At 46.7% G+C, this 24,496-nt stretch overlaps 1 protein-coding gene across 1 annotated transcript in view; it reads right to left on the minus strand.

Annotated features, from left to right (window-relative positions):
• The window catches only part of LOC127575014 (TOG array regulator of axonemal microtubules protein 2-like), a 102,550-nt gene that overhangs the window by 24,902 nt on the left and 53,152 nt on the right, over positions 1-24,496 (minus strand). Inside the window, exons 6-14 of the mRNA XM_052024607.1 lie at positions 22,910-23,154; positions 18,481-18,644; positions 16,300-16,373; positions 12,963-13,088; positions 11,183-11,352; positions 9,045-9,219; positions 6,585-6,740; positions 4,362-4,503; positions 2,091-2,196 (exon numbers count right to left, since the gene is read on the minus strand). Coding sequence (XP_051880567.1) covers positions 2,091-2,196; positions 4,362-4,503; positions 6,585-6,740; positions 9,045-9,219; positions 11,183-11,352; positions 12,963-13,088; positions 16,300-16,373; positions 18,481-18,644; positions 22,910-23,154 — 1,358 coding nt within the window. The remainder of the gene's footprint in view (positions 1-2,090; positions 2,197-4,361; positions 4,504-6,584; positions 6,741-9,044; positions 9,220-11,182; positions 11,353-12,962; positions 13,089-16,299; positions 16,374-18,480; positions 18,645-22,909; positions 23,155-24,496) is intronic.

A 24,496-nucleotide genomic window follows, 5' to 3' on the forward strand; every position in this document is an offset into this window, starting at 1 on the left:
AAATTCCAGTGACTATCCCTCTAGTGGGGACATCTCACTATGTTAGCACTGTCATGTAAATGCAGGCTGTTGTTGTTGTGATAACTTGTTTGGTGAATTTTCGTAGTTAAAAGTTTTTTTTCGATAACTCGTTTAGTGAATGTTGAATTTTCCAACTGCAGATAACCCACACTGCCTGTGTTCCTTTCTCTCTCCTTCTGGTTTCTCCCTGTCACCCAGTTTCATTCCCCTCTCGCACCAGGTTCCTTCTGCCAATCACCCACGCACTGCACCCACTGGGTCCCCTGTCCCTTCCTCCACTGGCTTCATCTGCCCATCGTCCCTCCCTTATCTGGTTCCACTCATCACCTTCCTTACTTCTCAGATTCCAGCAGCTGTGGCTTCTTGTCTCTCTACCTAACACCTTCCAGCCTTTATCTCGCCCTCCCCTCCCCTCTCTCCACCTGGCTCCATCTGTCCAATGTTTGTCTCTCTGCTTGTCTGTATCTCCCTATCGTCCACCAGCTGTTGTCTCCTTCCCCACCTGGATCCATCTGACCATCATATCCCTCCTCCCCTAGATTCACCTATCGCTTGCCAGCCCCTGCCTCTATACTGGCGACCTCCCCTCTCTACTCTCAGTCCTGATGCGGGGTCTTGACCCGCAACGTTGACTATCCCTTTGCCTCCACAGATGCTGCTTGACCCACAGAGTTCCTCCAGCAATTTGTTTTTTGCTCTAAGACCACTGAGGATTTTGACATGAGAGAGACTGGAGATTCCAGCATCTCCAAGTCTCTCTCATGTCAAAATCCTCAGTGGTCTTAAAGTTAGTGCAATGATTCTAAAGTTGAACTGACTTCCCTTTGGCATCTTGCCAGAAATTTCACTGGTCAAGTAGATTGCTGTCTGCTTTAGGTGGCCACATTTAGGTGGAAGGGATCTGCCCGTATGCCCCAGGATAGATCTAGAACAGAACGTCACAAGTGGAATTTGGTTCCAAAAAATAAGGGATTGGACTGGGATGGCTCGGTGGTGCAATGGTTAGCGATGCTGCCTCACAGCTCCAGGGGCCCAGGTTCAATCCTGACCTCGGGCACTGTCTGTGTGGAGTTTGCACATTCTCCCCGTGACTGCGTGTGTTTCCACCCAGTGCTCCAGTCTCCTCCCACATCTCAAAGATGTGCTGTTAGGTTAATTGGCCATTGTACGTTATTCCTTCCTATCACTAAGTGGCAAAGGAATCCAGGTGAGGAGGGGTGATTGGCAGATGGAGGAGGCAAGGATGGAAACAGCGACAGAGGCTGGGAGGCGATAGGTAGAGGCAACAAAGGGCTGCAGATGATGGAACCTGATAGGAAAGGGAGGTGGAACATGGAACCAAATAAGGGAGGTGATGGGCATGTGAGAGAGAATAAGTTGGAGGGGAGTACAAGGATATAAGGAAAGGGACAATGGGACTAATAGGAGCGGGTATGGACCTGATGGTGTCAGAGTAAGATAGCTAATGACTGCACATGAGGGATAGGAGATACTTGCTCTTGAACTTTGCACTGAGCTGTGGGATTTTTTAGTTCATTCATGAGGTGTGGTTAGAAAGACCTTACTAGTATTGGGGAGAAGACCAACCCAAAACATTAACATAACTTTTCTCAGGTGCTCACAAATCTGCTGCCCTTCACTTCCAAATTGTGATGAATCTAAGAATATACCTTCCTTGTCTTTCAGGAACTTGAGACTCGGTCTGTATTTGCAGTAGCGTTGTGATCAAGCTACTTGGACTGATATCCAGAAGACCAGAATGTTGATGCATGTTCAAATCCCACCACAGAAGCTGGGGAATTCAAGGCATTACACAATGAAAGGTCACTGACAGTAATGGCCAGATTGTCAGGGGAAAAAAAGCATGAATGTTCTTTATCAAGGAAGGATATCTGCCATCCTTATCTACGTGATGACGGATGCAATTATCTGCTCCTAGGAAAGGATTAGCAAGCTATTCACCCCTGGGAGTTGAGGTTGGACAACAGATGACATCCTTGCCAGTGACATCCACCATTCCATGAACATAAAAGAACCTTTTGGATCTAGTCTCTTGGTAAATCACTCACCTCCTTCATCACTGCCAAGCAGACAGCATGAAGCCTCGTTATGAGAATCTCCTGGTGGAATCGGGCCAAGTGGCGAACACTGGACAACCCCTGCCTCTTCATCTCCCTGAAAGGACAGAACCAAGTGGAAGTCACAACACGCACATCAGATCACTGAGCAATCTGTCAGTCTTACATTGTCATTTGGATCAGGTCCAAACCTCTACTAATTTAAAGACTTGGGGTGGGCGGGGGGGGGGGGGGGGGGGGGGGGGGGGGTCAGAAATTCTAATGTGTACCACAACATTCTTATGTGCTACATGATTGTTGATTGAGATCGACAAATCTATGTACACACAGTAAGCTTCAGGAGATTACATCACAACACCCGTGTGCATGACGCACTTATGACCAAGCTCACCTGCTCCAGTAAGATTTCCCACCACTGGAGCCAGAACTTCTTGCATTGACAGAACTTTGCCAAACTTTATCACAGAAGGTTCTGTCTGACCTAAAGGCCCAGCCAATTTTCAGGCATCAGGGCAATGGAAAAGATTATCTCTGGGATCTTCATGAGATCTTGGCCTATGTGGGTCAACTCCATCAGAATAGATGGTGGGGTAGATACCATATCAGGCATCCCTAGCCTCCTGATGTGTGGTAAAGCTATAGCCACTATCACAACACTGACTTTAGTACTTTGTTAAAAATGTTACTGCTACCTACACAGTCGATCATCCTATGATTGACTGCACAGGCTAAGGAAGTCCTATGCATCCTCAACGATGCTGCTGAAGAAATGATCAGAAAGGCATTTTATTTATTTGTCCATTCCAAGGATCTGAGGTCAGCATTTATTGTGCATCCCAGCTTATATGACTGAGGCATAAAAACAAACTGCTGAAGGAACTCAGCGGGTCAGGCAGCATCTGTAGAGGAAAATGGACATCTGGCATTTTGGGTCAAGCCCCTTCATCTGGACTGAAAGAGTAGATGGGAGATAGCCAGTATAAAGAGGTGAGGGGAAGGGGTGGGGCAAGAGAACGATCTGGTAGAGTTTTTTCTAAATTATGAGAGGCATAGATAGGGTAGAGAGTCAGAATCTGTTCCCGGCGGGGGGGGGGGGGGGGGGGGGGGGGGGGGGGGGGGGGGGGGGGGCGCGGGTGGAAATGTCAAGCACCAGGGACACGCTTTAAAGGTTGGAGGGGTGGAGGGGGAAGTTTAAAGGTGACGTGAGGGGCAAGTTTTTGACACAGTGAGTGGTAGGTGCCTAGAATGGGTCACCAGGGGTAGTACTGGAAGCAGGCAGTTTGGTGGAGTTTAAAAGGCTTTTAGATAGACACATGAATATGAAGGGAATGGAGGGATGTGGATGATACACAGGAAGAAGACATTTAGTATAAATTGGCATCAAGGTCAGCATAACATCGTGGGCTGAATGGCCTGCCCAGTGCTTTCCTATTCTATGTTCAGTGGCAAGCGATAGGAGGATCCAGGTGAGGAGGGAAGGGTGGAAATCTTGTGACTTGTGTCTGCAAGATTCTGAGGCAGCTTGACAAAAGTAGCTGCTGAGACGATGGTTTGCCTCATGGGGGGAAGGGGGGTGGGGCGGGCGGGGGGATCTAGGACCAGGGCACATAGTCTCAGAATAAGGAGTCATACACTTAAGTGGAGGAGTTCCGTCTTTTCAAAGGTCCTGACTTTTTTGGAATTCTCTGAGCTGTGTAGAGGCAGAATCACTGGATATATTCAAGGTGGGGAAGGAATAGATCTTCGGGTCCAGACCAACGAAACACCGATTGTCCATTTCCCTCCACAGATGCTGCCTGACCCGCTGAGTTCCTCCAGCGCTTTGCGTGTTGCTCCAGATTCCAGCATCTAAACCTTGTGGGTAGTTTTTTGGAATGTTTAGTTATGGGGAACAGGCAGGACAGTGGAGCTGAGGCCAAGATCAGAGTGACCATGATGCCACTGAATGGCAGAGCAGGCTCAAGGAGTCACATGTCCTGCTCCTATTTCTTATGTAATCCCCTCGTTTGTATTTAGTTTGCACACACCTGCCCATATTAGGGCAGGTATCTTCCATTGCTTTCAGCTGCAAGTTGTGGAAATGTCAGGGAACTGGTGAACAGGTTCCCAACCCACGTGCTGCCCCACATCCTCAAGGTAAATTGAGGGGAATATTCTCCCCGGTTTTCCAATGCTCCTGTCCTTGCCTTTCCCAACAGCCCCCTCACCCACACACATTGCCACAAAGCTATGAGTCTATTTAAATCCAGTGAAATTTCTAACCAGTCGCTGTTAGCTAGGAGTTTCAGTGCCTCGGTCAGTCCTTGCTCCTGACGGGAGAACAAGCTTATCTCCAATGGTTCTTCCTCGTCCGATTCCTTCTCTCCTTCTGGAGAATCCAGGGGAAAGTCAGGTAACGAGTGAGCTGGGGAACAGCGGGCAGATTAGAGAGTGTGACCCCATACAAACTCAAATACATTACATTTTCTAAAGGAATTAGCAGACTAAAAAAAAAGGAAGAGTCCATTCATTAGTTCACCTTGATGCTTGCATGATACTGGAGCTTTAGCAAGTTATGGCAATCAGTCCCCATCAGTTAGGCAACAACACACCCAGATATGTCCCTAACAAGGATATACTTGTGTGGCAGTGCAATGGGATGAGACTGTTGTCCTCTGAGGAAAAATCAAGATTGGCCTACACTCGCTAGATTTTGGAAGAATGAGAGGTTACTTCACTGGCAGAGAACATTCTGAGCAAGAATCAAATACAAAAGTAGGGAAGTTATACTTCAATCACAAAGGGCATTGATGAAGCCACATTATACCGTGGTTTAAGGAAGGATGTTAATGCATTGGAAGCAGCTTGGAGAAGATTTACTAAATTAGTACCTGGAATGGGTGGATTGTCGGACAAGGTAAGGTTGGACAGGCCAGGATTGTATCTACTGGCGTTTAGATGAGTGAGAGGGAACTTGACTGAAAATTAAAATTCTGAGGGATGCTGACAGGGTGGATGTGAGGAGGGCGTTCCACCTCCCTCCCTCAACCCCCGAAGGGAGAATCTAGAACAAGGGGTTACTGTTGAAAAATAAGGGCGGGGTGGGGTGGGGTCATCCACTTAAGGCAGAAATGATGCAAACTTTTTTTCTCTGATGGACATGAGCCTTTGGAACTGTCTTCAACTTTGAATACTTTTAAGGTGGAGATAGATCGATTCTTAATAAACAAGGTGACCACAAGTAGTCAGGAATGCAAGGGTATGTCCACAATCAGGTGAACCAACATCTTATTACATGGCAGAGCAGTCTCGAGAGACCAAGTGGTCTACCCTGCTCCTGACTCATGTGTCTGCACCTTCACATGACTACACTTTGCAAAGGTGCATTATTGCTTGGGTCTTCCTAAAAGGAGATGCAAAATTAATACTTTCTTCTTTGTTCTTTGTACGTTATTGAAGAGAAAAAGAAGGTGAATGTTTGGAATGATCAACCAGGTACAATAAACGAGACAAAGACACACCCAGAGGGCAGAATGTGGTTGAAGGAAAGGTAAATGACCTTCTGCTGACCTAATGGAATAGGCTGGAGTGGAAGGGAGAGTCACATCAGCCAGATCTAGCTTTAAAATGAAAAAAATCCCTTCATTAATCCAGCATCCCAGGGACCTGGGAATACAGATCCATAGTTCCTTGAAAGTGGCGTCACAGGTAGATAGGGTCATAAAGAGACCTTTTGGCACTTTGGCCTTCGTAAATCAGGGCACTGAGTACAGGAGTTGGGATGTTATGTTGAAGTTGCACAAGATGTTGGTGAGGCCGAACTTAGAGTATTGTGTGCAGTTCTGGTCACCTACCTACAGGCAAGATATGAATAAGCATGAAAGAGTGCAGAGAAAATTTACAAGGATGTTGCCAGGACTTGAGGACCTGAGTTTATAGGGAAAGGTTGAATAGGTTAGGACTTTATTCCCTGGAGCACAGGAGAATGAGGGGAGATCTTACAGAGGTATATAAAATTATGAGGGGTATAGATAGGGTGAATGCATGCAGGCTTTTTCCCCTCAGGTTGGGTGAGACTAGAACTAGAGGTCATAGGTTTAGGGTGAAAGGTGAAATATATAAGGGGAAATCTGAAGGGAAACTTCTTCACTCAGAAGGTGGTGCGAGTGTGGAACGAGCTGCCAATGGAAGTGGTGGATGCGGTTTCAATCGTAACATTTAAGAGAGGTTTGGATAGGTACATGAATGGGAGGGGATTGGAAGGATATGGTCCGGGTGCAGGTAGATGGGACTAGGCAGAAGATCAGGTCAGCATGGACTAGATGGGACTAAGGGCCTGTGGTACTTTATGACTCTATGACCTGCTCCTTTTTCCCATTTAGTCCCCAACATTTCTTCCCCACAACTTGCCCCCGTCTCCACTAACCGTACCCCCATATCAGCCAAAACAACCAGTGCAATGGATGACTCCAGCTGCAGTTGGACATCACCAGTCACTTTCCTTACCAGAGAAATGTCGAGGCACGTTGTACGTCTGGGATATATTTGGAATACTTGGCAGCGAGGGACGGTTGATCCGTTTGCGGAGGGAAGTTCCATGATTGAGACCCGGGGAACTGAGGCTGAGGTTGTTGAACTCCCTGGTGTTCAGTAATTCCTGAACTACACACAAAACACAAGGATACTGTCTGTCATTTTAACATAGAGTTATACAGCACGGAAATAGGCCCTTTGGCCCAACTCGTCCATGCCAACTGTGCTGCCCAGTGAGCTAGTCCCATCTGCCCGTGTTTGGCCCATAGCCCACTAGACCTCTGCTATCCATATACTTATCTAGATGGCTTTTAAATGTTGCTAATGTGCCCGCCTCAACCACTATTTCTGGCAGCTCATTCCAAATATGCACTACCTTTTGCACAAAGAACGTGTTTTCAAACTGACCCTCAAAATAACCTGCAATTCCATAGAGCTTTTAATACAGTAAAACATTGCACTTCAAATGCACAGGAATGTAAGAAGCTGCAGAGAATAGTGGACTCAGTCCAATACATCACAGGCACATCCCTCCCCACCATTGGTAGTATCTACAGGAGGCACCACCTCAAGAAAGCAACATCTATCATCAAAGATCCCCACCATCCAGGCCATGCCAGCTTCTCGCAGCTACCATCAGTCAGGAGGTACAGAAGCCTGAAGTCCCACACCACCAGGTTCAAGAACAGCTACTTCCCTTCAACCATTCGGTTCTTGAACCAACCTGCACAACCCCAATCACTACCTCAGTATAGCAACACTATGACCACTTTGACCTAAAGTGGACTTCATTTTTTTTTGTTCTAATTGTGTTCTTTCTTGTACAAATTGTGTATAATTTGTGTTTTAATTCATGTTTTTCTTGTGAATGTTGTGCATTCGATGCTATGTGCCTGTGACACTGCTGCAAGTAAGTTTTTCATTGCATCCATGCATACATGTACTTGTGCATGTGACAATAAACTCAACTTTGACATCCCAAAAAGCTTCATAAAAATCTAAAGCAGTCTAAACTGATAAAGAACAAAAGAGAATAAGGTGATCAAAGCGCAAAAAACTGCAGATGTTTGAAATCTGAAATAAAGAACGAAAATGCTGGAAACACTCAGCAGATCAGGCAGCATGTGTGGAGAGAGAAACAGAGTTAATGTTTCAGGTCCAGCATTCTCCGTTTTCCTCTCAAGAGGTTTGTAGGGTTGAAGGTGGTTACGGAGTTGGGAGAGACAAGATGCCAGAGAGATTTGAAAACAAGCTGACGGCTTTAAAACTGAGGTTTACTGAGCTAGGATCCCAATATAAGTAGAAATCACAGCGTGAAGGGTGAAAGAGTGAAGCAGATTTATGTGGTAAAGTCCAGGCAGCAAGGTTTGGACGAGCAGTTCATAGAACATAGAACAGTACAGCAAAGGAACAGGCCCTTCGGCCCACAATGTCTGTGCCAAACAAGTTGCCAAATTAAACTAAGTCTCTTCTGCCTGTACATAATCCATATCCCTCCATTCCCCGCATATTCATGTGTCTATCTAACAGCCTTTTAAACGCCACAATTCCATCTGCTTCCACCACCACCCCTGGCAGCCCGTCCCAGGCACCCCCCATTCTCTGTGTAAATAACTTGCCCTGCACATCTCCTTTAAACTCTTACCCTCTCACCTTAAATGCATGTCTGCTAGTGTTCAACATTTCTACCCCGGGAAAAAGATTCTGACAGTCAGAATCTTTTTCCCAGAGTAGAAATGTTTCAGAGAAAACAACGATGCTCCACAGTAAACAACCCAAGTTTGTCCAACCTCTCCTTATAGCTCATACCCTCCCATCCAGGCAGCATCCTGGTGAACCTCTTCTGCACACTTTCCAAAGCCTCCACATCCTTCATGTGATGGGATGGCGAGATTACACACAATGTTTATGGGAGTCAGGCCAGTGGTGTGTTGTGATAGTCAAAGGCATGCCCAGTCTTTAAGCAGATGAACAGGAGTCAAGTCTATAACATATTGTGCAAATTTCCATTCTCCAGTACCTCTCACAGCCATCTCAAAGTTTGAGCTCTCGCAAATCCCTCCATCCGTGAAATATCCCCTTCCTCACAAACTCTCCCTCAAAACCTGCAGCACCCTCCCCACCTCCAACAGTCCTTTTCCCCTCAAATTTCCTGTCCTTTCCTCAATCCCTTCCCCTCAACCTCTCCCTCTCTCCCTGCCTCCCTCAATATCTTTCCCCTCAAACTTCCCATCCCTCAATATCCTCCCTTCAATTCCCTCCGTCAATCAATCCCTTTCCCTTCAAACTCCCCATCCCTCCCTCCCTCAAGCTTTTTTCCCTCAAGTTCGTTATCCCTCCTTCATTCTCTTTCCCCTCAATCTCTCCCTCCCTCATTCTTTCCCTTCAAATTTTTCCCTTCCCTGGTTCTGCCCCTGAGTTTTGGCGGGTTACCCGGGAGTGAGGCACTGTAGGGGTCGATGTCCTGCAGCCGCTCCCTCAGCTGTCGCGTCAGCTCCCGCTCCTTCTGCAGCTGTTGCTGCTCTGCCTCCTTCCTTCGTCTCTGCCGCATCTTCTCCTGCGCTGACTTTGAGATCGTCATGTGGCAGAGCTGTGACGAGTCAGGTGGCTGCGAGGTTTGAAGTCAAAACAATTACACCCAGAATCTCAAGTAGCAAGAGTCGCAGAGCCATACAGCACATTCGTAGGCCCTTCAGCCCACCATGTCCATGCTGACCATCAAGTCCCCATCTATCCTAATCCCATTTACCAGCCCTTGGTCCATAGCTTTCTATGTCTTGGTGATTCAAGTTCTCATCTAGATACCGTGAGAATCTCTGCCACAGCAGAGCTTTCACCAAGTATCAAACAAAGTTACAAAATGGGGTCTCCATAGCACTAACCAATGGAAGGGCCAGCAAAGTTTAGTCACATTCTAGGCCACCAGAGTATCCAAGGAAAAAGAACAGCAGAGTTAGGAGCAATCTCAGAAATGGCTACTCATTCAGGAGTGAGAACTGTCATGGAAAAAACTGGCAGCAAAAGCCAACAATCAACCAGGAGTTTAAGAACCCCAGTTTGACGGACAAGACTTAATCGGCAAATCAACTTTTGCTTTTACTTACGACCTTCAGCTTCAAGACTTTTCAAGTGAAGTTCACCGATTAAGAATACAAAGACACTGCAGGAATCTGGAGCAACGACAAAGTTCTGGAGGAACTCAGCAGGTCAGGCAGCGTCTGTGGAGGGGGGGGTGGGAGGGAAGTGTCGCATTACAGATCGAGACCTGGCGTTGCGGTCCTGATGCAGGGTCTCGACCTGAAATTCCTTCCCCTTCCACAGATGCCGTCCAACCCACCCAGTTCTTCCAGCACTTTGTTTTCCTCCAGAATGCAAAGGCCGTGCGTCTGTGCTGTTGGTTTTACTCTCCCTGATCTCATCGCATTCCATGTTCCCCACCTCAACCTGTGACCGTAATTTTCTGTTCCTTTTCCCCTCATGAATGCATCTAATTTCTTTTTCTGAGGTGCTGCTATTTGCCTCTGTCACTTCCTTTGGTGGTGAGTTCCATAGTCTAACCACTTTCTGAGGAAAGACTTCCCTTATTTCCCTGGTTGATGTTGGTAACTATCTCATCTTTTCGGATTCTCCCACAAGTGCAAACATTCTCTTCATATCTAACATATCTCCAATGTATTCATCATTTTAAAGGCCTCTATTAGCTCTCCATTGTCTTTTTTTTCAAAATAAACACCCAACCTCAATTTTCCTTGATAGCCTGACTGTGGCACAGTCTTTGTAAAACAGCACAGCACAGGAACAGGCCCTTCAGCCCACAATGTTTGTGCCGACCATGATGCCGAGTTACACTAATCCCTTCTGCCTGCACATGATTCATATCCCTTCATTCCCTGTATATCCATATGCCTATCTAAAAGCCACTTGAACGCCACTATCGTATCCGCTTCCACCACCACCCCTGGCAGAACGTTTTTACTCTCTGTGTATAAAACTTGCCCCACACATCCCCTTTAAACTCTCCCCCTCTCACCTTGAAACTATACCCTCCAGTATTCGACATTTCTACCCTAGGAAAAAGATCCTGGCTGCCTCATTATTTGAAATCTTGCCAACATTTCAATGTCCACATTATATTGTGGACACAGAGCTATGATGAGAGTCCCACAAAAGAACCCAACTTTGGAATTCTACATCCCTAGAAATAGACCTACAAATAACCGTGGTTTGCATTTTTAACTGTTTCACTAATCTGCGAAGTCACTTTTAGCTTGTTCACTTCAATCCTTGGATCCATTTGCTCTACTAACCCACTCTGCTTTTTACTTTCTAAGGTGCTGGTGAAAGTGTGTTTCTCTGATCTAGAATGCACTCCCGAAAGGAGGGGAGCAGGAAAATTCATTCATAGCTTTCAAGTGTGGTTTTGGTCAATGCTTAAGAAGAAACATTTGCAGAGCCATGTCAAAGGGAGAGCAGATTGTAACTAGTTTCAAAAGCCTGGCACAATAAGCTAACTGACTTTCTTCTGTGCTGGAGGGCATGAATTGGATATAACATTCTTTCAGATCACTCACCCTCTCTTCAGTCTCTGCTTCCTCACCCTCCACCGACTCCCGCCTGCTTACGTCTGGACCCATCTCCGTGCTCAACCTGAATGAGATGTCCGTGGTCTGGCTGGCCAATGACCTTTTACCTTTGACCTTCTCTGCCAATGATGGTGGACTCTGGATCAGACTGTGCCCTGCTGGCATAGCAGCAGAGATGATCAGCGGCAGGAAAAAGCTGTCATTAATCTTGTCAGATTGAGATTTGAGTTTGCATTTGACGCTGACTGTTTACGAAAAGGACCCTTCTGGGCTCCTAGCAAGCCATCTCTCCAACAACCTGTGCCAACTTCTTAAGGACCTGTTACTAGCATTAGCGAACAAAGTCCGACATTAGCAATCACACCCTAGTCCATAGTGAAAAAGAACTGGGAATAGATGAGGAGAATTCTTTAATCGTATCAATCAGAGGAGCAAAGCTCTCGAATGAAATTTGCTAAAGGGACATTGAATGAAAAAGGATAACCTTACTGAAAGTTTTTTAAGAGAACTCTTCATTAGCTATAGCAACAGATTTCTGACAACCCTCCTTCTAAGGACAACACTATGGTGCAACTCGTAGGGCCAGTGATCCGGTTCAATCCTGACCTCCGGTGCTGTCGATGTGGAGTTTGCATGTTCTCCCTGTGACCATGTGGGTTCCCTCCGGGTGAACCAGCTTCCTCCCACATCCCAAAGGTGTGCGGGTTGGTGGGTTAACTAGCCACTGTAGATTGCCCTTAGTGTGTAGGTGAGTGATAGAATCTGAAGGGAGTAGATGGGAATGTGGGCAAAATAAAATAGGATTAGTGAGGATTAGTGTAAATGGGTGTTTAGAGGCCCGCATGGATTTGGAAGGCCGAAGGGCCTATAGCCGTGTTGTACAACTCTCCACTCTCTATTCCAGTTGGAACAGTCTGCTATTGGTGCAGTGTCAGATACTAATCATTAAGAAACACCTTTTAAATTACATACTCAACTCAATATATTTACTTGGCTCACCTGCAAATGCTCCAATTCTGTAATTACACATAGATTTGCAGGACTAGTTTTGCCCTCATTCTCACTCTGGATATCCTGCTCAAACTCAACTCGAGTTTTAAAGGAGATGTGTGGGGCAAGTTTTATTTTAACGCAGGAATGCGCAGCCAGGGTTGGTGTGGAAACAGACGTGATAGTGGCATTTAAGAGGCATTTAGACAGGCACATTTAATGGAGGGCTATGGATCATGTGCAGGCAGAAGAGATTTAGTTTAATCTGACATCATGGGCAGCACAGACATGGTGGGCTGAAGGGCCTGTTCCTTGTGCTGTACTGTTCTATGTTCTAATTCAATGACTGCACCAGCCAGCTATTACCTCTGGGTATATTGGCATCTCCTACAAATTTTCAAGGAGTTATTAGGGTCAGACGTTACATAGTGAAACCCCAGCCTAGATGGTTGTCATGTAAGAGGGGAGCACCATGACAACCGTCTTCTGATGTGATCGGGCTGTCTATTGCTGTCCCCACCCATTGCCTTGTCCACAATGAGCCATTTGGGCAGGGTGAGGGTGCATCACAGGGGTGAGGGCACTTAAGTCTACTACAACATGGGGTTGTGCAAAACATCCCCTCGCTTTGGTGAGGTTCTCCTCACCCTGAAGGAGAGTCCGGTGGGGACGATCAGCTACCCTCAGTGGAAGGATCCATCGGTCCGCATTGCCCACCAGAGGTCTGTGCTGTGGTCCAATAACTCCCCCTGCATGGCTGTCCGCATGCGCCGCTCACCTGTGCTCTGGTTGGTTGCCGTTGGAAGGGGGGGTTTCTCCGCTTCAGTCAGCGGGGCCGGATTCACACAGCTCCTGCTCTTCCTCTTCCCTTTCAGTCCGAAGGCGGAGACATCTTCACCGTCAGCTGTAAGTTAAATTAGATCCTTCGCTTACAGAGTCCTAGAGTTCTACAGCACGGGAAGAGGCCCTTCAGCTCAACTCATCCATACTGACCAAGGTGCCTGGCTTATCTCGTCATACTTGCCTGCATTTGGTCCGTATTACTCTAAACCGTTCCTATCCATGAATCTATCCAAATGCCTTTTTGATGTTGTTGTTGTACCCGCCTCTCCCACTTCCTCTAGCAGCTCGTTCCACATACCCACCACCTTCTCTGTGAAAAACTTGCCCTTCAGGTCCCCTTTGAATCTTTCCCCTCTCACCTTAAACCTCTGCCCTCTAGTTTTAGACTCCCCTATCCTGGGAAAAAGACTGTGACCATCCACCTTATGATTTTATAAACCTCTATCAGGTCACCCCTCAGCCTCCTACGTGCCAGGGAAAACAGACCCAGCCTATCCAGTCCCTCCTCATAACTCAAGCCCTCCAGTCCTGGCAAAATCCTTATGAATCTTTTCTGCACCCTCTCTGGCTCACCCTTTCCTCAGCCATGGGGCCAATTCCCATAAGTCTGTGAAGATACAACATTTGAGCACTGTGCATTCTGAGTCCATACCTCCCTGAAAGTGGCAACACAAGTAGAATGGTAAAGAAGGCGTATGGCATGTTTCCTTTTGGCAATAGGAACATCAAGTATATGAGTCAGGAAGTCATGTTGCAGCTGTATAAGCAGTTCTGGTCGCCCCATTACATGAAGGATGTGGAGGCTTTGGAGAGGGTGCAGAAGAGGTTCACCAGAATGTTGCCTGGATTAGAGGGTATTAGCCATAAGGAGAGGTTGGACAAACTTGGATCATTTTCTCTAGAGTGTCACAGGCTGAGGGGAGACTTGATGGAAGTTTATAAAGTTATGAGAGGCAAAGATAGGGTAGACAGCCAGACTCTTTTTTTCCAGGGGTAGAAATATTGAATACAAGAGAACATAGCTTTAAGGTGAGAGGGGGAATGTTTAAGGGAGATGTGCGGGACAAGTTTTTTTTACACAGAGAGAGGTGGGTGCGTGGAATGGGCTGCCAGGGCTGGGGGTGGAAGCAGATACGATAGTGGCATTCAAGAGGTTTTTAGATCGGCGCTTGAATATGCAGGGAATGGAGGGAGATGGATCATGTGCAGCAGAAGAGATTAGTTTAATTAGGCATCATGCTCAGCACAGATATCGTGGGCTGAAGGGCCTGTTTCTGTGCTGTACTGTTCTGTGTTCTACTAGATAACCATGGGATGGGACTGTCATGGGACACTCTAATATATCACCAACAATGCATCCACAAATGAGGTCACGTAACAAATCTACATCATGCCTCTGCCCCTACAGGTCTGCATCTATATCATAGCTGTAAGGCAGCTGAGTCTTTGATCAGACTCTAAACCACTGGTGAAAGTAATAGTGCAAATGACCTAAAGCTTGGTCAAAAACTTGGCTTTAAGGAGAGTCTTAAAGAAGAAGGAAAGCATACCAGAAGCTTAAAGGGGGAATTCCAGGGCTTGGGACCGCAGTGGCTGGAGAAGTGGGCGCCTGTGTTGGTGGGATCAAATTCACAATAATCAAGAGGCCAGAATTAGCAGATATTTCTTGGAGGGCTGTTGGGTTGGAGGAGATCACGGAGACAGCGAAGGGGAGAGGGATTTGGGTATAAAGTTGAGTACTTCAAGAACATTAACTAGGAGACGAAGTAGGTCAGCGAGCAGAGGGGTTACAGCATGACAAGAGTTGGTGCATTGGTGTAGGAGCAGGAAGGTATTGATGACCTCTTGCTGGCAGGAAGGGCAGCCAGGAGCACAATGTATAAATCAAGATGGAGGTAACAAAGGCACGGGCGGTTTCAGTGGCAGACGAGCTGCTCAGATCTCGGGAGAGGCTAACTGATCTTCTGTGGAGTTGCTTACAGTGACTTGGGATGTTCAGCTGCCAAGGCAACACCAGAGACTACAGATGCTGGAATCTGGAGCAACAAACAATCTGCTGGAGGATCTCCGCTGGTCGAGCAGCATCTGCAGGGGGAAAGGAATTGTTGACATTTCGGGCTTTTGACCTGAAACCTCGACGATTCCTTTCCCCCACCCCCACAGATGCTGCTTGACCTGCCGAGTTCCTCCAGCAGCTTGTTGTTCAGTTGTTAAGATGATTTCAGTTACAAGCCACTTGTCAATAGCCAGCAGCTGCCTGCTGAGAGGGTAGATTGTCAAACGTGTATTGCTAGCAGGAAATAGATGGACAGAATATCGTCCCCAGTGTAAATCATGTTATGTCTACTCTATTGTACAACGTGTTACTGCTACCATCCAGGAAATAATTTTTAGGCAGCTGCCTGAATATTTACCTTCATGCTTAGCGATACGTCTGAGCATTAAACAGAAGTGTTTGAGCTACAAGGATGGACTGATTGTATACCCCCCGTGTTACATGCAGCACTTTGATGGGTGTTATCTCAGTGGGGCAGAACAGTGTTGCAAGCTGTATCACAGCTCCAGCGGCCTGGGTTTGATTCTGATCTTGGGTGCTGTCTGTATGGAGTTTGCATGTTCTCCCTGTGACTGTGTCCCTCTTCTGGGCGCCTCACTTCCCTCCCACATCCCAAGAGGGTTGGAAGGTAGATTTCCCGCTGTAGGTGGGTAAAAGGAAGATTGGGCAGAAGGTCTTGGTTAATGGGCATGTGTGAGAGAATAGTTTACAGAGGAATTGCATCGATGGCATTGGTCTGAGAGCCAGCAGAGACTCGATGAGCCAAATGGCCTCCTGCTATGTCATAAGGAAATTTGAGAAACAATACACTCATTGTCCCCTTTGCTATTGGGTGTTTTCTATCATGAACACCTCCTTTGACACGCCCTTTGGGGCAGGCATGGTAGTGTAGCGGTTAGCGTAACACCTTACAGCGTCAGTGATCCAGGTTCAAATCCGGCCACTGTCTGTAAGAAGTTTGTACATTCTCCCCTTGTTTGTGTGGGTTTCCTCCGGGTGCTCCGGTTTCCTCCCATTTTCCAAAGACGTATGGGTTAGGAAGTTGTGGGCACGCTACGTTGGCGCCGGAAGCATGGCGACACTTTCAGGCTGCCCCAGAACACTGCGCAGAAGGATGTATTTCACTGTGCGTTTCAATGTACATGACTAATAAAGAAAGATCTTATCTCATCTTCAGCGAACCAGCCTTACAACAAATCAGTATGTAGGATCCTACCTGGAGCCTGAGACTCTCGCTCTTCAGAACCTGAGCTCAGCCCTTGTACAACCGTGTCTCGTTCAAAGGAGGCTCTAACAATGAAAGAAAAACTTCCATTTATGTTGTGCCCTTTATGACTTCTGGACATCTCAAAGCACTTGTCAGCCAATCAATAACCCTCGAAGTGCGGTCACTGTTGTGATACAGCAAAGACCAACATCACGACGGCCGAATTATTTGCTTTTGTGACGTCAACCGTGGAGATAAACTTTGGGGCACGGAACCTGCTGCCAAGTGGGACGATCTCTTGCAAGCACCCAGTTAATGCATCGTCCAAAAGGTGGCAACAATGCAGCACTCCCGGGGGGGGGGGGGGGCGCAGTGGGGCAAGAAAGAACAAAATCAGTTCTGCTCCAATGTGTGACTGAAAGTGAAAAGTGACGCTGGTGCCGTCACCCTGCAGGTAGACAAAAGGCAGACTTAGGCAGGATATCACCAGGTAATTAGTGTAAAACAACCCAAACTGGCAGAAAGGTTAGTGGAAGTTGGAGCAAATCAAAATGCACCTGACGTTAGCCCTACTCAAACCGCATGGGACAACTTTTGTGTTAAACTTACCCTGAGACCTGGATACATGAGGGACTGCAGATGCGGAATCTGGAGCCGCAACCAATCCGATGGAGGAACTCAGTGGGTCAAGCAGCATCTGTGGGGGGAAAGGAATTGTCGATGATTCCAGGTCGAGACCCTGCATCAGGGTTTCAACCTGAATCATCGACAATTCCTCTCCCTTCCACAGATGCTGCTCGACCCGCTGAATTCCTCCGTCCAGGCTGGGTGGACCCAAGAGCTCAGGGTCAAGTCCACGAGCGCGTCTCAGGGGAGGTGGGGCTTCCCACCCACAGTGTTCCTTCTGCACCGCCTGCAGGTTCCAGAGGGTTCTCTAAAGCATCAGCATCAGACAGGGAGAGTGGGACATTTAACCTAAGGCGGGTTTCAGGTAGGAGAGCTGAAGGATCATTGAATTCAACCCACCCCCCGCCTCACCTCAATCAAACCCTCACCACTCCTCCCCCCTCTGCAGTGTAATCTGTCTGATTCCCAGACTGTTTCACCTGCAGACCCGGTGCCCACCCTGAATATGGGTAAAACAATAGCAGAAAAAGACTGTGTTGGAGCCCCTGGGTCAATGACCGGGAGGGGGTATTCCCTGGGGTTAACCATGTGGAAACAGGAACCCAGGCACAGGCACGGTAGTGTAGCACTTAGTGTGATGTTACTACAGCACCAGCGACCTGGGTTCGATTCCTGCCACTGTCTGTAAGGAGTTTGTACGTTTTCCCATGTCTGCGTGGGTTTCCTCCGGGTGCTCCGGTTTCCTCCCACATTCCAAAGACGTACAGGTTAGGAAGTTGTGGGCGTGCTACTTTGGTGCCGGAAGCACAGCGACACTTGCGGGCTGCCCCCAGAACACTCTACGCAAAAGATGCATTTCACTGTGTGTCTCGATGTACATGTGACTAATAAATATATCTAATCTTATCTTAAGATGTTGGGGCAGGAGTGCAAATGTTTCGTTGGATTCCTTTTACAACTACAGGTGCGGATGTCACAAACAACGCTAGCATTTATTGTCCATCCCTAGTTGCCCCTGAATTGGGGAAGTTGTTAAGAGTCAACCACAGTTATAGCTCTGGAGTACAGATCGGATAAGGGTGGCAGCTCTCTCCCCTAAAGGATAACATTGAATCAGATGAGTAGTAAAATCCCATGGTGGGATTTGAACATGCAACTCTGGATAAATGGTCCAAAACTCTGGCTGTTGGCCCAGTAACTTAACCAGTGGGCTACAAGACAGACCTCTGAAGATGCTAGGGTTTAGATTTAGAAGATCCTTTTTAAGTTTAGAAGATTTAGAAGTTCAGAAGATCCTTCTAAGCTGGACTGACCATGCACCCATGTACTTGGCTGTGCCTGACCCCAGAGGTTTGGTTGGGAGAAATGGTAGAAGAGGGATGTATTATGCAGCATAATATTCCCCATTTAGGAGAACGTATACTGACTGTTATCAAATATTTCCAGTAAATGAACCACAATCAGAGCAATCAGCAAGGATTACCTCACACGACACATGGAGTATAATGGGTAGGGAATACTGAACTCAATGAATGTGCAATCTAGTGCTCCTCAGTATCTTACGTTGTCTGTGATGGGGCTTCTGGCTGCACAGGTCCAGAAGGCAGAGGTTGGAAGCTGCCCTCCGATGTACTTGGCAATTTAAATGAAGACTGAAATAAGCTGGCACCGAGTAATTTCCGCTTCTTCTCAGCACTGCTCCGCAGGTGTTGAAGGGAGATCTTCACCTAAACAAGAAACAGGGAGCTGACTGGAATCAAATGGCTCAGATGGTTTATACATTGGAAAATGGATACCTGGGAGAGATTACAGACTGGGATCTAATCCAGGGGTTCAGGGGATTTATATATAGAATAATGGGTACCTGGGGGTGATTACAGACTGGGATCGAATCCAGGGGTTCGGGGGGTTTATTGGTACTGATATTGGTATTGGTTTATTATTGTCACTTATACCGAGATAGAGTGAAAAGCTTGTCTTACAAACCGATCGTACAGGTCAATTTATTACACAGTGCAGTTACATTGAGTTAGTACAGAGTCCATTGATGTAGTACAGGTAAAAACAATAACAGTTAAGAGTAAAGTGTCACAGCTACAGAGAAAGTGCAGTGCAATAAGGTGCAAGGTCACAACAAGATAGATGGTGAGGTCATAGTCCATCTCATCGTATAAGGGGACCATTCAATAGTCTTATCACAGTGGGGTAGAAGCTGTCCTTAAGTCTGGTGGTACGTGCCTTCAAGCTCCTGTATCTTCTACCTGATGGAAGAGGAGAGAAGAGAGAATGTTCTGGGTGGGTGGGGTCTTTGATGATGCTGGCTGCTACACCAAGACAACGAGAGGTAAAGACAGAGTCCAAGGAGAGGAGGCTGGTGTCCGTGATCTAATCCAGGGGTTCAGGGGGTTTATATATAGAATAATAGATACCTGGGAGTGATTATGGATTGGAATCTAATCCAGGGGTTCAGGGGGTTTATATATAGAATAATGGATACCTGGGAGTGATTACAGACTGGAATCTAATTGAGGGGTTCATGGTTTATATATGGAATTTTGATTGGCCGTGACTGACCACGGACTGGAATCTGGGGTGGGATTTGAACTCAGTGCGCTTTGTGTTTGGTCCTGGGCATTGGATTGGCTGGCAGCATAATCACTAAACTGCTACACAGCTGCCTCACATCTCCAGTGACCCAAGTTCGATCCTGACCTTGGGTGCTGTGTGCGTTGAGTTTGCCTGTTCTCTCTATAACTGTTTGGGTTTCCTCCTCCTAATCTCCTCCTCACATCCCAAAGATGTGTTGGCCGTTAAATTAATTGGCTACTGTAAATTATCTCCTGTGTAGCTGAATGGTAGGAGAAGTGGGTGAGGATGGCTCTAACTATTATGTGGGACAGATCGTTTAACAGGGAAATCATGGGGGGTCATGGGACAGATCTGAGAACCAGCATCGACATGAAGGACCTATGTCAGGAAACATTGAAACGTAAGAGTTGATTGGGATGCCTACGTAGTGGTGATCCATGCTGGTGTCTACATAGTTGATGGTTCTGAGGGAGAGGTGAGGTGATGACTGTGGCTTTTTGGAATCTAAACAGTTTCAAAGGTGTCTAGCCAAGTGAATGAACATTGTCACCAAAAGAAAGAAGTTAACAGAGGCTTTTCAGCCTCTTTGAAATCCTTATTTTGCCCCAAACTACTTCATAGCCAATGTAAAATTTTCTGTGGACGTGTAAAAGAGATTAGCAAAAGTTAATGGGTCCCTTACAGGAGAAATTATATTGGGGAATAAGGAAATGGCAGAGAAATTAAACAAATATTTTGTGTCTGTCAATACAGGGGAAAATACGGAAAACCTCCCAGAAACAGCAGAGAGCAATATCTCTGGCAAAAATGAGGATGTGAAAGAAAGTGGCATTTGTGGGAAAATCAAAGCACTGGAGAAATTAACGGAAGTAAAAAGCAATAAATCCCAACGATCCGATGATCTGCATCCCAGGGTTTTGAAGATATGGCCACGGAGATGGCCCATGCACTAGCTGTAATCTTCCCAACTTCCACAGATTGTAGAATGATTCCCACAGATTGAAAGGTAGCAAATGTAACCTCATTGATTAAGGAAGGAAAGGCTAGGATTATGATAATGACCGACTGATCTGGTTTTGTGATATAAATATTGGTCTCCAGAGGTGGGATGACTCCCCTGATCTTATTTAACGACTCATGACTCCAAGTCAATCTTCAGCAACAACTTCTATTTACCTAGCATGCCAGAAACATCCCAAGGCACTTCACAGTAACTTCAGCGAAAAGAGCATTGACCACCACCCTCCGAGTCACACCTGGCAATGCTTGACTGATGATGGAAAACTCGATCAGAAGTAGTTTTTAAGGAGGAAAGAGAGGTGGAGAGCTTTAGGGATGGAAGAGGCCAAAATTAGTGTAGGGTTCACAGAGGGTTACAGAACTTGCAGAGTTCGGGAGTCCCAAGACCATAGAGACATTTAAATCTGAGTTAAACTTTGCATCTTAAAAGGGAGATCCCAGGGTCCCGGGGCTGATCATACAGTGTGTTTTAATAATGATTTTCCACATTTGCTTATGATGTGGAAAGAGGCCCTTTAGCCCATCGAGTCTATGCTGGCTCACTGAGCAAATCCATACACCCACTAATTTTCCCAATAACCAGTTCTGCTGACATTACCATCACTTCTATCACCCACAGGGCAATTTAAGGCAGCCAATTAACCTCCCAACACATAAATTGTTGGGATGTAGGAGGAAACCAGAGGCCCTTCCCCCCCCCCCCGCCTCAGAGGAAACCCATACAGTCACAGGGAGAACATGCAAACTCCACACAGAAGGCACCAGAGGTCAGGATTGAACCTGGGTTGCTGGAGCTGTGAAGTGGCAGCTCCACAAGATGCGTCACTGTGCTGCCCAATGCCAGTAGGGACCGGGATGTCTTGGTGCACAGTGTTAAGGTGGACTTTGTCGGCCATGCAATTGGTCTTGAAGTATACTGGCCTGATAAGGCATACACTGGAAATTAGCAACCAGTCAGTCAGTTTCCTTGAAGCGGCTCTCCTGCCTAGAAGGACACTTTGGAAAGGTTGAAAACTGGACAGAAATCATGGGGAGGGAGGGTAGGCCTGTGGGAGACAATCTCAGATCTGTGGAGATGGAGCGGTGGGATTAATGGATTGAAAAGATTAGCAAAAGTTAATGGGTCCCTTACCCATGGGTTAATGGACCCCAACTTTTTTTTTTCTTTTTTTTTATATTTGGTTGTGTTAGAGTGGGTTTTTTAAATTAGAATTTGACAAAATCAGGAACATTCAGTTTTTAACAATAATTTAGACAAGAGAGCTCCATAGTTGGAACTGAACCAAAATCGATATTAATAATGACAGATTAGTTCAGGCTATACCTTAATTACTTCTTCAACAATATTTTCAATCTGCTTCACATAACTGCAAACACCTTTTGTTTGCTGCCCTGTCCCCACTCATAATTCCGTCATCGCCCTGTGCCCCATAAACCGGAAGGACCAGTCATTTGCCTATACGATCGTTCAGTAAGCAACAAATGGCAATCTCAAACCAAGGCGAATCGAAATGCAAGTTCTGTGCAGTTACCATTTACCGGCAGCAGAGAGTTTCATCATCATAGAGAGGTACCGAGCACAGGAACATCCCTTTAGCCCACTGAGTCTGTGCCGACCATTGGGCACCCACTTACACTAATCCTGCACTGACCCCATTTTATTCCCTGCATTCCCTTCAACCCGCCTCAGATTCTACCACTCACCTGCACACCAGGAGCAACTTATTGTGGCCAATTAACCTACCAACCCACATATTTTTGGGATGTGGAAGGAAACCCATGTGGTTTTGGGGTGTACGTGCAAACTCCACGCAGACAGCACCAGAGATTAGGATTGAACCCGGGTCGCTGGAGCTGTGAGGCAGCAGCTTTACCAGCTGTGCCACTGGGCCGCCCATTGGTGAACGAAACCCAATTTTTCTAGGTAGGGTCTCAAAGTGTCTGGTTTTGTTTTTGACTTTTATTGGTTAAAATGTAAAAAAAAATCAATCCCAAATAATCAGTAGCCTGGTGAAAAACCTGAAAGGATGTGCAAGCAGTCTAAAATATACAGGATAGGCTCTCACATACACTGGGAAAATGGCGGGGGGGGAGGGGGACGGTGGAGAAGGAAGGAGAGAGATGGGGTGAAGGGCCACTGGCTTAAGCCAGAAGAATTGCAGTTCTCAAACCACATCACACAATGCCTGGCATAGACGGTGAGTCTACCTGCCCTGGGAGGAAGATAAAATAGTTCAGTGAAGAACCCCAGGATATTCCTGTGTGCTGACAAACAGTCTCCACTTGATGTTACTGGCTCCACTTACATGGCTTCATTCGGATAGTTTGGTTGTTGTACAAAGCTGGAGATTTTGTTGAAAGTACGGTTATATTTTTCAATTACCTCCTCTGGGACCACAGCAGGTTCCGCAAGTCCCTCACTGGGTTCCCAACATGGTCTTCCAGGCGATTCACGAGCAGTAGCTTCTGGGCTCTTGCCCTCAGAGGACGGCTCCTTGTCGTGGGCATCCTGAGTTTTTGAGACAGAGCTCCTCTCTATGGGAGGGACGGGTCTGGTGGCGTTCAGTAGTTTCTGTGAGGTAGAGCGAGCCAGAGCTGGCTTCAGTGGGAGTATGGTCTCAAGCGGACCTAGAGGAGAGCACCAGATGTCAAGACCACTCTTTGTGCTACTTCGCAATATTCAATACAAGCAAATGTAGGATTCATATTTGCACATTTCCAGGGCAAGCTGTCCACACTTATTTCTAGTAAAGAAAAATGTAGTCTGTAACATACTTAAAATGTAAACTGACCAAAAAAAATCTTACATTACTCTGAAAATGTTAGTTACAAAAAAGATCAGGTGTATTTATTTTTGGAATGCTCTATATTGACAGCACGCAAAACAAAGTTTTCGTTGTATCTCAGTACATGTGCAATTATTAATTGTTGTCTGCCTGCACTGCACATTCTCTGTAACCATAACACTATATTCTGCATTCTGTTATTGCTTTTCCCTTGTACTACCTTGAGGTACTGATGTGATGAAATGATCCATATGAATGGCATGTAAAACGACGTTTTTCACTCTGCCTTGGTGCATGTGACAATAATAAACCAATACCAGTTACCAATTTCCAAGATCAGGTTGCATGGGTGTTTACGATCAGTACAGACTCAGTGGGCCGAAGGGTCTGTTCCTTTGTGGTTATGACTTTGGGGAAAACGGGAGGGGATCCCATGGGTCTGAGAGTGCTTCAGTTTAGTCCGCGAGTCAGCACCTTCTAACCTCCAACGGTCTCTGCGCGCTGCTTTGTGCTCAATGCTCTCGAGTGGAAAACAAACCAATTCACAGCCACACAAAACTGAGCCATAGTTACACTGATTCAAGTCACAGACTCCTGCAGCAGTGAAACAGGCCATTTTCATCATCAGCACACCCCTGACCATCTCACCCGGCAGACCCACAGGATCTGTCCGCGTCTGTATGAGCCTTCAGTAAGCAACCTGCAGAGTCACAGGGTGGGAGAGCATTGGATCACGCCCTTCAGCCCACTGAGTCCACACCGACCATCATGTACACACTTGCACTAATCCTACACTAATCCCACTTTAATCTCCCTACATTCCCATCAACCCCCCCCCCCCCCCCCCCCCACCAAGACCTACACACTAGAGGCAATTTACAGTGGCTAATAAACCTACCGACCCACACGACTTTGAGATGTGGGAAGCCCATGTGGTCACAGACAGCACCCAAAGTCAGGATTGAACCGGGGTCGCTGGAGCTAAGGGGCAGCAGCTTTACCGTGTCTCCCAAAATCCTGCAATTGTTACGCTCAGGCCAGTTATGGAGCATAGAAACAGGCCCCTGGGTGCCAACCATCATGCCTATCTATACTAATCCCACTTGCCTACATTAATTCCATATCCCTCTATGTCCTGCTCATTCCTGTCTAGAGACCTCTTAAATGTTGTTACTGTTCCTGCC

Source organism: Pristis pectinata, chromosome 10 (genome assembly GCF_009764475.1).
Source record: "Pristis pectinata isolate sPriPec2 chromosome 10, sPriPec2.1.pri, whole genome shotgun sequence".
Taxonomy (NCBI): Eukaryota; Metazoa; Chordata; class Chondrichthyes; order Rhinopristiformes; family Pristidae; genus Pristis; species Pristis pectinata.